Source organism: Oreochromis niloticus, linkage group LG3 (genome assembly GCF_001858045.2).
Source record: "Oreochromis niloticus isolate F11D_XX linkage group LG3, O_niloticus_UMD_NMBU, whole genome shotgun sequence".
Classification (NCBI taxonomy): Eukaryota; Metazoa; Chordata; class Actinopteri; order Cichliformes; family Cichlidae; genus Oreochromis; species Oreochromis niloticus.
In genome coordinates this window covers 73871681-73884864 of record NC_031967.2, presented here as the reverse complement: position 1 = coordinate 73884864, position 13184 = coordinate 73871681, and the positions used below count along the sequence as shown (strand labels likewise).

Here is a 13184-nt window from a genome sequence, read left to right as displayed (position 1 = left end):
AGACAGAGATCTTGGATGTCATTCCTTGAATGTACTGGAGCCACCCACCCAATTTTGGAGGTCTCTGCCCTGAGTGCTCTTGGTTAACCATCACCAGTTTGTCCATCTGCATCTTGTCCCACATGATCTCAGCCTTATCATTCTCCACCTTTGGGGTATCCAATTTTGACCTCTCTGATCTGTGTCCAGATCCACCAGTTCTGCTGGAGGTGGTGTGTGAATGCATGGTGAGATCTGTCTCTACAGTCCTCTGTCAGGCACAACTTCTATTAGAATTTTATGTAGTTTGAAAACACGGTCAATAAATAATTTAGCAGTGTCTGACATTCTGGGCAGTTTTTGTAGGACTAGGAAGTGCCATTTGGTACTGCTTTTATTGTTTTATGAGAAAAGGCGGTTCAGCTCCCTCCAACCAGTGTCACCATTTGTCCAGCCTCAGCCCAACCTTGAGTAGTTCACAATCACCCCACATTCTAATTTTGCACTGTGGGGGCTAACTAACAGGAAAATAATGCACAAGGTTGCAGCCTATCCAGTGTTTCTTTAGAGACTTAAACAAATCAGGATATAATTCAAGTGATCAAAGACAAAAATGTTCAAAAGGTCCCTCAACACATCATTAACCAAGTCCTGGAAGACTGCAGGTGCAATTGTGATCCAAAAAGGCATCACAAGATCTTCAAAATGTCCTAAACATGTGTTAAACACAGCCTTACATTCATCCTCCATCCTGATATGGACCAAGTGGTAAATGTTTCAGAGGAGGAGAGGAGGGGGGAGCTCAGAGGAGGCTCAAGAGCAGATCTAATGAGTGGCAAAGGATACTTACTCTTCAGGTTACAGTAGTCAGTGCATGGCCTAAATGTTTTTTTTTTCTTAGCCAAAATGAAAAACTCAGCACCTACCGGGGAAGAAGATGGTTTAGACAATAATGCGGAACCACCTTTATCTCCAAAACTGCCGGAGTCTGTAATCTTTTGGCTGCAAAGGGCAGGACGCTTTGTTTTTTTCTGTGTTTTAAAAATGTTGCACTATTTTGCAGTGAAGGCAAACAGGAAATAAGTTAGTGGGCAGTGTAGAAGTGTGATCGCTGTTTGTTTCCTGATCTAAAGCAATACTATAAAAGAACACCTAACAGCTCAAGCAGTTTTTCCTGCTCACTAAAAACTGCAGAAATAAAGGTGAGTCCTGCTTGTTGCTCATCCTCAAGTTTTTTGTACTTTTAGTGATTTCATGCTTATCTTAAAATATGATTTTACCAGCTCCTGACACGCGAGAGGAGAAACAATGTATAATACTTCCGTACAGCTATCTCAATACCAAAGCTGGCTTCTGACTGTGTTCCAAATGGAAAACCTGTAACACTATTACAAATTTGTCATTGACAAAGGCCTAAGTAATGCTAACTGACCTGAAAATCAACCTTACACTCATTTGTAGCATTCATTATGAACACACCATTGTACTTAGTGTTGTATATTCAATACTGTAATATATTGAAGAATTTCTTCTCTGCACGTGGATATTTCTTCATAAATTGTGCACCAATCCCATGTCACAAGTACTTGATAAGGATTATATCCAGTTAAATGCTGGTATAGAAAACAGCTTATAATGTTCAGAGTAATGGGTCAGTTAAGAGTCAGTGTTGGATTGCATATGTAGGCTAAACATAAGAGATGACATCTAACAGTGGTTTCTGTACTTGCATGTTAAGCTCTCAACTTTGTCTTCAAAGCTGCAAGACTGTAGGGGAAAGCAACCTGAGACAACTGTAAACTGAATAGAATTAAACTTTCAGTAAACTCCTCCAGAAAGGAGCATGTATAAAAAGAGCTGTATTGAATCTTAAAAGCAACATTTAAAACTGGACTTTGATTAACACTAAGAGACTATGAAGCCAGATGCTTTGAAAGAGGGATCTCTGAAGGCAGATTTATTTTTCAGCTTTGGGAAAAATGAGTGACTTAAAAAATATGACTTCAACTTTGAGCCAGACGTGTGATGTTGTCGCCACATCAGTCAACTCTTTCTTTATGCTGGTCTACAGTCTGGTGTTTCTGGTATGTTTCAAATCCTCGGATTATGTTCTGTTAGAAATTTTATTAAGGATCACTGTGCATGCACTTAACTCCTGCCTTCTTCATCTCTGTCCTCTCAGGTAGGTTTACCCCTCAATGGCTTCATCATGAAATTTTACTTTCGTCGTCAGCAGCAGACGTTGAGCAGCTTGATGGTCTACCTGAAGAACCTGACAGCTGCTGACTTCCTGCTCTGCCTCTCTCTGCCATTGCGAATCACTTTCTATGCCAGCAAGTCTGCCGTTGTTCAGCAGCTTTACTGTAGTTTTGGAGCTTCTGCCCTGCTCCTCAACATGTACGCCAGCATCCTGTTCATGGGGTACATCGCTGTTAACAGGTAAGTACAATCCCTGTTTCCCTCATCAAAGTATAGACATCTCTTTGTAACTCAATAATGTCTTCTGCAGATTTGGCTCCACTGTGACTGTGATCAGTGAAATTTCATACTGCCTCTTTTCTCTCTTCAGGTATCTGAAGATTGTTCATCCATCAGGAACTCACATTCTGCAGTCAGTGCGAGCTGCCCACGTCATCTCTGTGGTCACCTGGGTTTGTCTCCTGGCTCCAGCAGTTATTTACACCATCTTATTTTTCGTTACCCAGAAGCCTCTGAACTCTATCCCCAGCTGCTGTGATCCATTCATTAGTGCATCAGTCAGCCTGTTTTTCACAATCATCCACACTTTGTCCATCATCATCTTCCTCGTGGTCTTCATATCTCTGGTCTTCCTCTACTACAGCACCTCCCGCAGGGTGTTGCAGGCACAGCAGAGGCAGCTGGCCTCCTCCAAGAAGCTTGTGAAGTCTCGCAGGAACATGTTGGTGCTGGTCAGCATCTTCTGTGTTTGTTTTGTCCCCTATCACCTGGTTCGACTTCCCTCAACTTTTTTGACAAGCAGTCGCTCTGTTGTTTCAGTCTTGAACTATATAATGGAGGTGACCACGATGGTGGCAGTTTTCAATATCTGCCTGGACCCTGTTGTTTACTTTTTCCTCAGTAAGACTTTTCGGTCCCGGGTGAGGATGGTGTCTTGGAGAGGAAACATTCAACAAGTGAATGAGCAGGAGGGAGCAGCTGTACATTGCTACAGCAGTGAGTTAAGCCAGTAAGCTGTTGGGAAAAGATTTACATTCAAGAAAATGCAGAGATTTGCTTTGATTCTGAGAGCGTGTCATAGATCCAAGTCCTCGTGAACCACAGGAGCTTCTGCTAAGCTAAAAGATCAATACAAGCCTGAACTCAACACAAACACATGGATAGCGTGAATGTCAGCAGTGTTTCATACAAACAAATATGTGAAAACTGAATTTCTGTGTGTCTTAAAAAGCATTTGAGATAACCTTTCAGCATTAATTTGAGTTAAGATAGGATGTCTTAACTGCCGATGCTTATAAAGGAGAAAAGATTTTCAACTGTTTTGCTACCCTACTGACTGATTTCACATTTTTGGTCTGAAGTATAGGAAATGCATTTAATGAAGACGTGTGATGATGTGTACAAATGTGACTCTTGTGTTTACACTTCCCTTTTGACTGGCGAAGCAACAATGTGACAAGCTGTACTGCACTATTTTGGTAAAACAGGACCTTGGTGTAAAGGCTCATATAGATGTAATTCATAAGTCATATCCGTAAACTTAACAAAAAGCAACGATTCCCTTCTGATCCTGTTTGAATTACGGAGAATTCAGAGAAGAAAAGAAATTCAAATTTGTACACGCAGTTCTTATTTTGTAAACTCCTTAAAGATACATGGTTTACAATCATTTCACCTTGAAAGTGGAAGAGTTCAAATAAATCATTAAAAACCTAAAATTACCACGACATTCTTGTATAAAAACTTTAGGCAATACCTATAAACCACCTTTGTAGTGATCTTTCTAAGCCTCAACCTTCCTGTCAGTCAGACTGAAAATGTAACTTGAATATGAAGAGTTTAGTTCAGTTCAGTCCAGAAACCTTTGATAAAGTCTTTTCTTTTGTTTTATGTTTTGTATTTTTGCAGGTTGCTATGTTGTATGACATTGCATGTGAAACCACAAGTTATTTCCTCTCTTTTTTTTTTACTCTGAACTGATGTGCAAAGCTATAGTGAGATTTTTTTTCATCACAGTGCTGAATATAGTACTGTCACATACTGTGATAATGTGTGGGTCTATTTTGTACTTTGAGTCACTGTGTATTCATTTACACCTAAAGTTACAGCACTGCTGTATGCTTTAGTTTTTTAGAAAGTAAAAACCCCCCTAAATCCTGTTTTTAATTGATGCTGAACATTACACCTTAGTATAACACCTGGGAGAATAACCACACTGATCATTTTACTGGAGCCAAAAAGAATTTGGACTATTTTAATTCTCAGTCGTGAACTGCAGGATCCCTGCATTTGAACCCTTAAACAACATTCATTACTTTATGAGTTTATCGAGTGTTTGACGCTCTCACTTAGTGTTGGCTCTCTCTGTGGTATTGTGTCGCATCCTTTTCCCGTTAAAGTGCTTAAATAGAATAAGACTCTTTTCATAATGTAATCTCCATGTGCTATATTCAAAGCGCACTCTCCTAGCGAGGCACCTGTAGTCACTCTGTGTAGCTTACCCACTATTAGCTTTCCCCAGCAGAAACCAGGCCGACTGGGTGACAGTGAGAAGGAGGTGTAGTCTTAAATAGAAGCCCCCAGTACGCCACCAACATGTTCACATTTCACATCATTTTCTGGCACTCTGTGACACACACACACCAAAGAAAAAACTCTTCTTATTGCCAATTCCGTTTTGACAAACGTGAAGTGAGAAACACCAGCAACCATAGTCAATTACCAGGTGCAGCGCACGCGACACCGAATGGAAACCTGAAACTGCAAATAAATGTAAACCTCACAAAATAATAATTCACTTCGGCAGTAATGACACTTGCCAAAACAAAGGTGAACTGTAGTTTTCTCTGGTCCCTTCCCCAGTCGGACCAGAAGTGACATTTTTAGCTGGCTTTCTGAGTGAGCTTGTGTGGTCTTTATAGATAACGAAAGTTTGGGAAAGTTTGTGGGTGAAACCTGTGAATATTCAGAGATGGAACCAGGAGCAAAGGTACAGTTTCTCTTCCTCTATCATCCCAGGAAAACACTATCCTATAGAAACTGCAGGTGGTGCTGTTGCAGAAGAGATATGAGGATCAACCTAAAAAAAATGATGGTGTGGCTGGCATGGATGATTTTGATGAACAGGCTGACTAATGCACTTAAAATTCAAAGAGCACTAGGGGAGAAATCTTTAAAACCATAATAGCCTCAGACCTCAAAGATGCCCCCTCCCTTTTATTTTTACTTTAGATCACAATCAGATTTTTAAATGAAGAACCTCAGATCAACTCGAACCATGGACGTGGAAGTGCTTTGCTTTGTTGCTTATGATAGATTTCCTGCTCGTGGATTGTTCTTGTAAGATAATGTGAGATCATCTAAGAAAAAACTGCAGACAGGTGAAGTAAGTACTATATATAAACAACCTGTTGACCACATCTGATCTGAAAATGACGTCTGGGTTTTCTGTGGTGGAAATATGTTGAAACAGTCTAGCAGTGACGTCAAACAGAAAATAAGTCAGAGTGCAGGTTAGTGGTGTGGTCACGGTGTGTTTCCTGATCTCTAACAATACAGTTACATTGAGAAGGCATAACAACTCAAGTAGCCTCTCCTGCTCACTGAAGTCTGCGAAAACACGTGTGAGTCTTGCTGGTTTTTTTTATTAAACATACTCTGAAATCATATATATTTTTATAGATACCTATGCAGGAGTGTTTATATACTGGAATTACAATGTTAAGCAAGTGACCCACATACTTAAATTGTTTATGACCCATATACTTGCATGTGATGCGCAGCGGTTGCTTTAAGACCTACTAATTTAGACTATGGCAGTTTTATGGGTTATGCTGACAGGTTTGTCTCTTACAGTTGGTAGAATTTGGCTGATTTGATGCATCTGGTGGGGGTTTGTGGGTCCTCGTCTTAATCTTTTTTTGTCTTTGTTAGTTTTTGATGCACATGTGCTTAACGCTTTTCATCCAGGTTTGCTTTGCTTTGTCTTGTTCTTCTGTGATGTTCTGTTTTGCTCTAGATATGGCTCTGTTCAGTAAGCTCTGTTTCAAAAACTCTGCTCTGTTCCAGAGGATCTTTTTGAGTGGTTTGATTTTTGTTGGATTTAAAAAGCTGAATCCACAAATGATGTGCTGGACAAAGTTCATCATATTGGTCTTAAAATTGTGACCTGACACTCATCCTTAAATCTTTTGTACTTCTGTTGAATTCCTGCTTAACTTAATTCCTGTAATGAGAAAGATAAACACTCCACACAGCTGCCTCAGCACTACAGCTGGTTTCTGCCAGGCCTAAGGCATCCTGCTGCCAAGTGTACTGACAATCTTACAGTCATGTGTGGAGTTCATTATGAAAAATCTGTGATTAGCACACAATTATATTCATATTGAACAATGATATATTCAGTAATTTTTCTGCTGCACACCAGTGTTTCTTCCACAAAATGCATATACAGTGGTCTGAGCCCAGACTTCTCAACCTCAAAGCTCTGATTACCTGTTCTGATCAAAGTTGTGCAAACAACAGTGGAGGTGCAGTATTAAAAGGTAAATGGCCTGTATTTGTATAGCGCTTTACTAGTCCCTAAGGACCCCAAAGCGCTTTACACACCCAGTCATCCACACATTCACTCACTGGTGATGGCAAGCTACATTGTAGCCACAGCCACCCTGGGGCGCACTGACAGAGGCGAGGCTGCCGGACACTGGCGCCACTGGGCCCTCTGACTACCACCAGTAGGCAGCAACGGGTGAAGTGTCTTGCCCAAGGACACAATGACCGAGACTGTCCAAGCCGGGGCTTGAACCAGCAACCTTCCGATTACAAAGCGAACTCCCAACTCTTGAGCCACGATCTCCCCAATTAAGAAATACATGAACACAGTAAATCTAAAATTATGATCTGAAATCTTATTATTTGGCACCATCAAGAAGTATCATCTTCTTGGCAAGAAAAGTACAGGATTGGAGATACCAATGACATTCCATGCCCATTATATTTTTGACAACTGACATAAATATCTGGTTACAACATTTGTTTACATTCCGAATAAATATACTCAGTGCAAGGCATGAAGATCTGTGCCAATGCAAAACAAATACAGACTCTTAATTAATCTCATGTTACAGGTTTGATAAGAAGAAAATAAATTACTGTCCCCAGAAAATTGTGTACATGTTGGTAATTGACTGTTCAGGTGTGTTACATAGAATGCACCGTAAGACAAATATCTTGAATGGAATTGAATTGTCAGTAAATACAAATATCTGTCTTAAAGAGAGATGTTGCCTCTTCACACACTAAGGTCAATTATGGTGTTCCACAGGGTTCAGTGCTAGGACCAGTTCTGTTTACATTATACATGCTTCCCTTAGGCAGCATCATTAGAAGACATAGCATAAATTTTCACTGCTATGCAGATGACACGCAGCTCTATCTATCCATGAAGCCAGGTAACACACACCAATTAGTTAAACTGCAGGAATGTCTTAAAGACATAAAGACCTGGATGGCCGCTAACTTTCTGCTTCTTAATTCAGATAAAACTGAGGTTATTGTACTCGGCCCTGAAAATCTTAGAAATATGGTATCTAACCAGATTCTTACTCTGGATGGCATTACCTTGGCCTCCAGTAATGCTGTGAGGAACCTTGGAGTCATTTTTGACCAGGACATGTCCTTCAATGCAAATATTACAGAAATATGTAAGACTGCTTTCTTCAAGTTTTGCAGTATGTCCAAAATTAGAAATATCCTGTCTCAGAGTGATGCTGAAAAACTAGTAAATGCATTAGTTCTAGGCTGGACTACTGTAATTGGTTATTATCAGGTTGTCTGAAAAAAGCAGTTTTGATAAAGTGGTATGGTTTGCATTGGCTCAGGTAAATCTGACCCCTCTTTTAGTTACACTACAATAAGTGTAGGCTGCTGGAGGATTCCCCTGGTGCACCGAGTGTTTCTTCTTTAGTCATATTTTTCAGTTAATATGTGTTCACACACCTTTCTGCATTTAATCACTAGTTATTGTCAATCTCTGGCTCTTTTTAACCGCATTTATTTGTCCTGTCTTCATCTGCTCACCTGCAACCGGTCACAGCAGATAGTCGCCCCTCAGAGATCCTGGTTCTATTAGACGTTTATTCCTGTCACTGTCTCCAAAGCGCTTCCTTACAGGGGTCATATGGTTGTTGGAGTTTTCTCTGTTTTCTTTGTATTATTTACCTTACAATATGAACTCTCTTGAGGCAGTTGTTGTTGTGATTTGGTGCTATAGAAATACATTGGATTGAACTGAATCTTTTTCAAGATGAAACTTGAACACTAACACAATGTATTTATTATTATATGTATTATATGTATTTTTTCAGCTCCACAAACATGGATGGCCCCAACAATTTGACTTCCAGTTTGAACAAGACCTGTGATCCGGTTGTCCCATCAGTTAACCCTTTCTTTATGCTGGTCTACAGTCTAGTGTTTGTGGTAAATTTTCAGTTTCCATTTTTTTAGAAATTGGTATAAGGTTCTCTGTGCATCTACCAAAGTCCTGTCATTTCCATCCTCTCTGTGTCGCTTCAGGTGGGTTTACTCCTTAATGGTTTCATCATGAAGTTTTACTGTTGTCGAGTTCGGCAGCAGGCATCCAGCAGCTTGATGGTCTACATGAAGAACCTGACAGCTGCTGACTTCCTGCTCTGCCTCTCTCTGCCACTCCGCATCACCCACTATGCTAGCAGCTCTCTCATCATTCAGCAGCTCTACTGCACAGTTGGAGCTTATGCCCTGTTCCTCAACATGTATGCCAGCATCCTATTCATGGGGTACATTGCTGCCAACAGGTAAGGAACCTTTACTGATTTCAGACTGTAGTTCTTGTATGTATATGTATATATGTATGTATATATGACTATATGGGGCGATCGTGGCGCAAGAGTTGGGAGTTCGCCTTGTAATCGGAAAGTGTGAATGTGTGGATGACTGGATGTGTAAAGCACTTTGGGGTCCTTAGGGACTAGTAAAGCGCTATACAAATACAGGCCATTTACCATTTTACCATTCTTGTCATTGTTGTTAATTTCAAAGCACAGACATCTCAAGATTTGGCACCACTGTGACTGATTAGTGAATTTTTCTACACCTTTCTTTCTATTCTCTCTCCAGGTATCTGAAGATAGTCCATCCTTCAAAAACTCACATTCTGCAGAGTGTACGAACTGCCCACATCATCTCTGTGGTCACTTGGGTTTGTCTCATTATTCCAGCAGTCACCAGCAACACCCTGTTTTTCATCACCCAGAAACATCTGAATGTCACCCCGAGACGCTGCCGTCCCCTATTTAGTTCATTGGTCAGGCTGGTCCAAAAAATTGTCCATATCTTCTCTGTTATCATCTTCCTCTTAGTCTTCATATCCTTGGTCTTCTTCTATAACGGCATCTCCCGCAGGGTGTTGCAGGCACAGCAGACACAGCTGGCCAACTCTGGCTCTGAGAAGCTGGTGAAGTCTCGCAGGAACATGTTGCTACTTGTCAGCATCTTCTGTGTGTGTTTTGTGCCCTATCACCTGTTTCGACTCCCCTATATTTTTCTGTTGGGAAACTGCTCTGCTGTTAAGGTGTTGTACTACCTGAAGGAGGCGGCCACCATAGTGTCGGTTTTCAACGTCTGCCTGGACCCTGTTGTTTACTTTTTCCTCTGTAAGACTTTTCAGGCCCAGGTGAATCGGAGTATGGCCTCCATAAGAGTCAACATTCAATAAGCAAATGAGGTGAAGAGAGAGGCCTCTCTCTTCACTGAAGAGAGAGGCAAACCAGTGTGCTGCAAAGAAATGCTCAACATCTTATAAAAATAATTATTTTTTTCCAAGAGTCAGATGAGACCAGTAAAACCAGTGTCATGGATTCCAAGCCCTCACATACTAGACAAGTTTCTGCGGTGCTCAGAGATCAGTACAGAACGAATCAACACAAACACACTCCCACACAGAGAGCATCAGTTTATGTTGCCAACTTTCAGCTATTAGTCAGTGTCAGTTTTAGCAAACAGAAACAGAACCAGTCTGTGGTTAAATTTCTACAAACAATATCCAGTGTGTGAAATCTGAATTTCAGTGTTTATGAACAAAAATATTTTAACATTTACATATAAAAAGTGAAGTCAAAATTACTGCTGAAGCATTTCTTTTGCAGCAATTTTTATGATTCATGACAAAAAGCAAAACATAGGCAATGCCTTAAGAAAAAGAAGAAAATCTAAGGTTTCCAGCCTGTTTTGCTACTTCACTAATTTTTCATATCCTATTTCGAAGTTTTGTTCTGCCGGGTAGAAAATAGTTTAAATCAAGACAAAACAAGTGTTCCTCTGCAACTAGGAGTCATAGTTCTACATTACTAGAGGGGGTCCACACAGGAATCCTGGCAAGCAAGCAAACGACTTCACCTGTGCCTTTAACACATTATAATACACATTTATGCAGGTCATGTTTAAATAGCAATAGTATAAAATGCCCTTTCATACTGACAGACACTCAGTTCCTGGTTAACAACTGAAGCTTCAGCAAAATCTTTCCATATGGCGTGCAGTAAACACAGTCTGAGTGCTCACGGCTTGCCCATCATCAATCATGTCGGCCAGCCAACATCTCCAATAGCTTTCTTTCTTCCTCGATAAGCCAGGTCCTGCCAGCTCAGACCAGGCACAACTCTGTTATCATTGTTCCTGTTTAATGTCATCGCTTGTCTAAATGAGTTGACTTATCAATTCACCTCTAAGGAGTTTTGAAGGATCCAATAAATGATCTAATGGTAGTGACCTATACCTTTAACAGATTGCAAAGCATTCTGGGTGAGCATGTTGAACAACAGAGACCAACACTGAGCTCTTTCTATAGTTATAAACCACAAAGTTTAAAAGTAACCCAACCAATCTACTGCACACATGGCTTCGCTTTTAACCTTTCTTCTTTCCACCTCACGCTAACACGTAGCTCAATCTTTACTTACTATCTTTACTTCTGATTTGTCTTCGTTCAAATGTTTCGATGCTATAGTTCTTAAATTAAATAAGTCGTTACCCTTCAGTTGTTCTGTGTTTTAAGGTCAGTAAAGTGAGTCAGTTTCTTTGACGTGGACTGTGTTTTTTTCAGCCTGCAGTTTGTCTGTGTAACAGATACTAACAGTAGCTCTGTGGTTGTTCAGTTTCCTGTTTCGAGTCAAAACTTAGCTGCTCACATTTTACTGCAGGGTAAAATGTGTGGGTGTAGGACATGTAAAATGTCCTACACCCACTCCCCCCACACACACACCTACACATAAATTATTTTTATCCAGCTGCCGAAACATTTTGGCATTTTAAAATAAACTAAATATATTCTGTAACCTAAATACAGTTGGTACATCGCAATAAACCAACATGTATGAAAATCACATGTCAGCTTTAATTCTGTATAGACCGCAGGGTCCACAGATATACATGCACTGGAAGGCAATATGGCTGCTGCACTGACTCATTATTGTAACAGAAGCAGTTACCAGTGCCAGTCCCTCTTCCCTCTTTAATGGTTTTATTTAAACCCTCAACTTAGCCTGCTTCCTTTCAGCCAGACTCATAGTTCGAAGTGAAAGATGAACTGATAAAATCTTTATTAAAGTATTCAGTAATCATAACTGGATGCTCAATATATTTAAATAGTCATTTAGAAAACTACCTGCTCTTTATCACTTGAATAGACAGGACAACATTGGAGCTTTGCATGAACTTCAGATTTACAGCAAACGTGAATGCACCACACATGAACATGAACACTTGTGTGATCTTTAATGTGTTGTGTGTTTGCATGTTTCACTTCTTCCTACTTCCTGCACCGAGCGAATCACGTGATAAAACCTGTTACTGTGGATCATATTTAAGCCTCTTTGTGGCATTGCTCCACCAAATGATCATGCTACTTCACAAAATGTATTTATCTGTATTACGTGCAACATGTGAGCTGAAATGAAATAATATTCAGGGTTTATGCTCATATTTTAAGATTTACGATACATGTTAACAACTCATAAATCGTTAACAATCAGGAAGTGGTTTCAAAGTCTGAGACGGGGCTGTCAGACTCATTTTACATGGTGGGCCACATATAGCCCATGCTGATTTTAAGCAGGCTGGACCAGTGAAACTCCCCTTTCTGTCAGTTTAAAGAAGTGACATACTTAACTGTTTTTCTACATGATGAAGAAAAAGTTGCTGTAATAAAGAAAGAAATCTGTCAGCGAGACTCTCTGGACTTAAACTGTAAGAGATAAATATGCAAAATTACGGAAAAAGTTCACCTGGCTCATTGCCCAGACTGTCCAGGTGTTGTTGTTTTTTAAATTGATTGTTTGTTTGTTTTGGGGTTTATTTTAACTGTAGTCGTAAAAACACAGAAATATCTATGGTAGAAAGTGAAAAACAGAATTTCTTGTGGAATTTTTTCAACACCAAACACAACTGTAGACTGGTGCATAGTAAGCAACAAATAATGGAGAAAATAGAGATTTTTGATGTGAAATTGGTCTCAAAGCACACTGAGAGACAGAGCTGTGCAGGAAGTGAGATTATATCTTGGTGGAAGTAAAATTCATGATGTTTTTCAAATGTGGAGCCCAATTTCGGTCTTCTTTTTCTGTTAGTTCAGGGAATTTTGGTCAGACAGTGATAAAAACTGCAGTTTGGGTAGTTTGACAGCATGTCCATCTTTTTGGTGGTTGTTGATTCCGACGTTTCTGTGGATACCACATGTGTCTATATTTAAATAACAGATCAGTGATACATCCTGTTAAACTAGATGTTCTCCCTCTCACCCCCAAAAAGTTCAACAGGTTAGCTCTTTATGACTGTACTACTTTAAGCAATAGGAATGGCAATAATAATAATAATAATGATGTTTTTTATCAGTAGGAAAAACTGGAAAACTAATGAAACCAACAAGCTCAAGCTTGTTTGTGTTGAGCAGCAAATCAAACGAGTTCAAA

The 13184-nt window shown here is 40.0% G+C and overlaps 2 protein-coding genes across 2 annotated transcripts; both read left to right on the top strand.

Moving 5' to 3' along the window:
- Positions 1-229: 229 nt before the first annotated feature.
- Positions 230-4154, top strand: LOC102080595 (G-protein coupled receptor 87-like). The gene is made up of 4 exons (XM_019356682.2): positions 230-1181; positions 1948-2063; positions 2162-2418; positions 2549-4154. The coding sequence occupies exons 2-4, from the start codon at positions 1959-1961 to the stop codon at positions 3189-3191; spliced, it is 1005 nt and encodes a 334-aa protein (XP_019212227.1). The 5' UTR covers positions 230-1181; positions 1948-1958; the 3' UTR covers positions 3192-4154.
- Positions 4155-5385: 1231 nt separating this feature from the next.
- LOC106097128 (P2Y purinoceptor 14-like) lies at positions 5386-12439 on the top strand. The gene is made up of 5 exons (XM_013266796.3): positions 5386-5563; positions 5737-5801; positions 8544-8658; positions 8755-9014; positions 9337-12439. Exons 3-5 carry the CDS (start codon positions 8554-8556, stop codon positions 9932-9934), a joined length of 963 nt encoding a protein of 320 aa, XP_013122250.1. The 5' UTR covers positions 5386-5563; positions 5737-5801; positions 8544-8553; the 3' UTR covers positions 9935-12439.
- Positions 12440-13184: the final 745 nt, after the last annotated feature.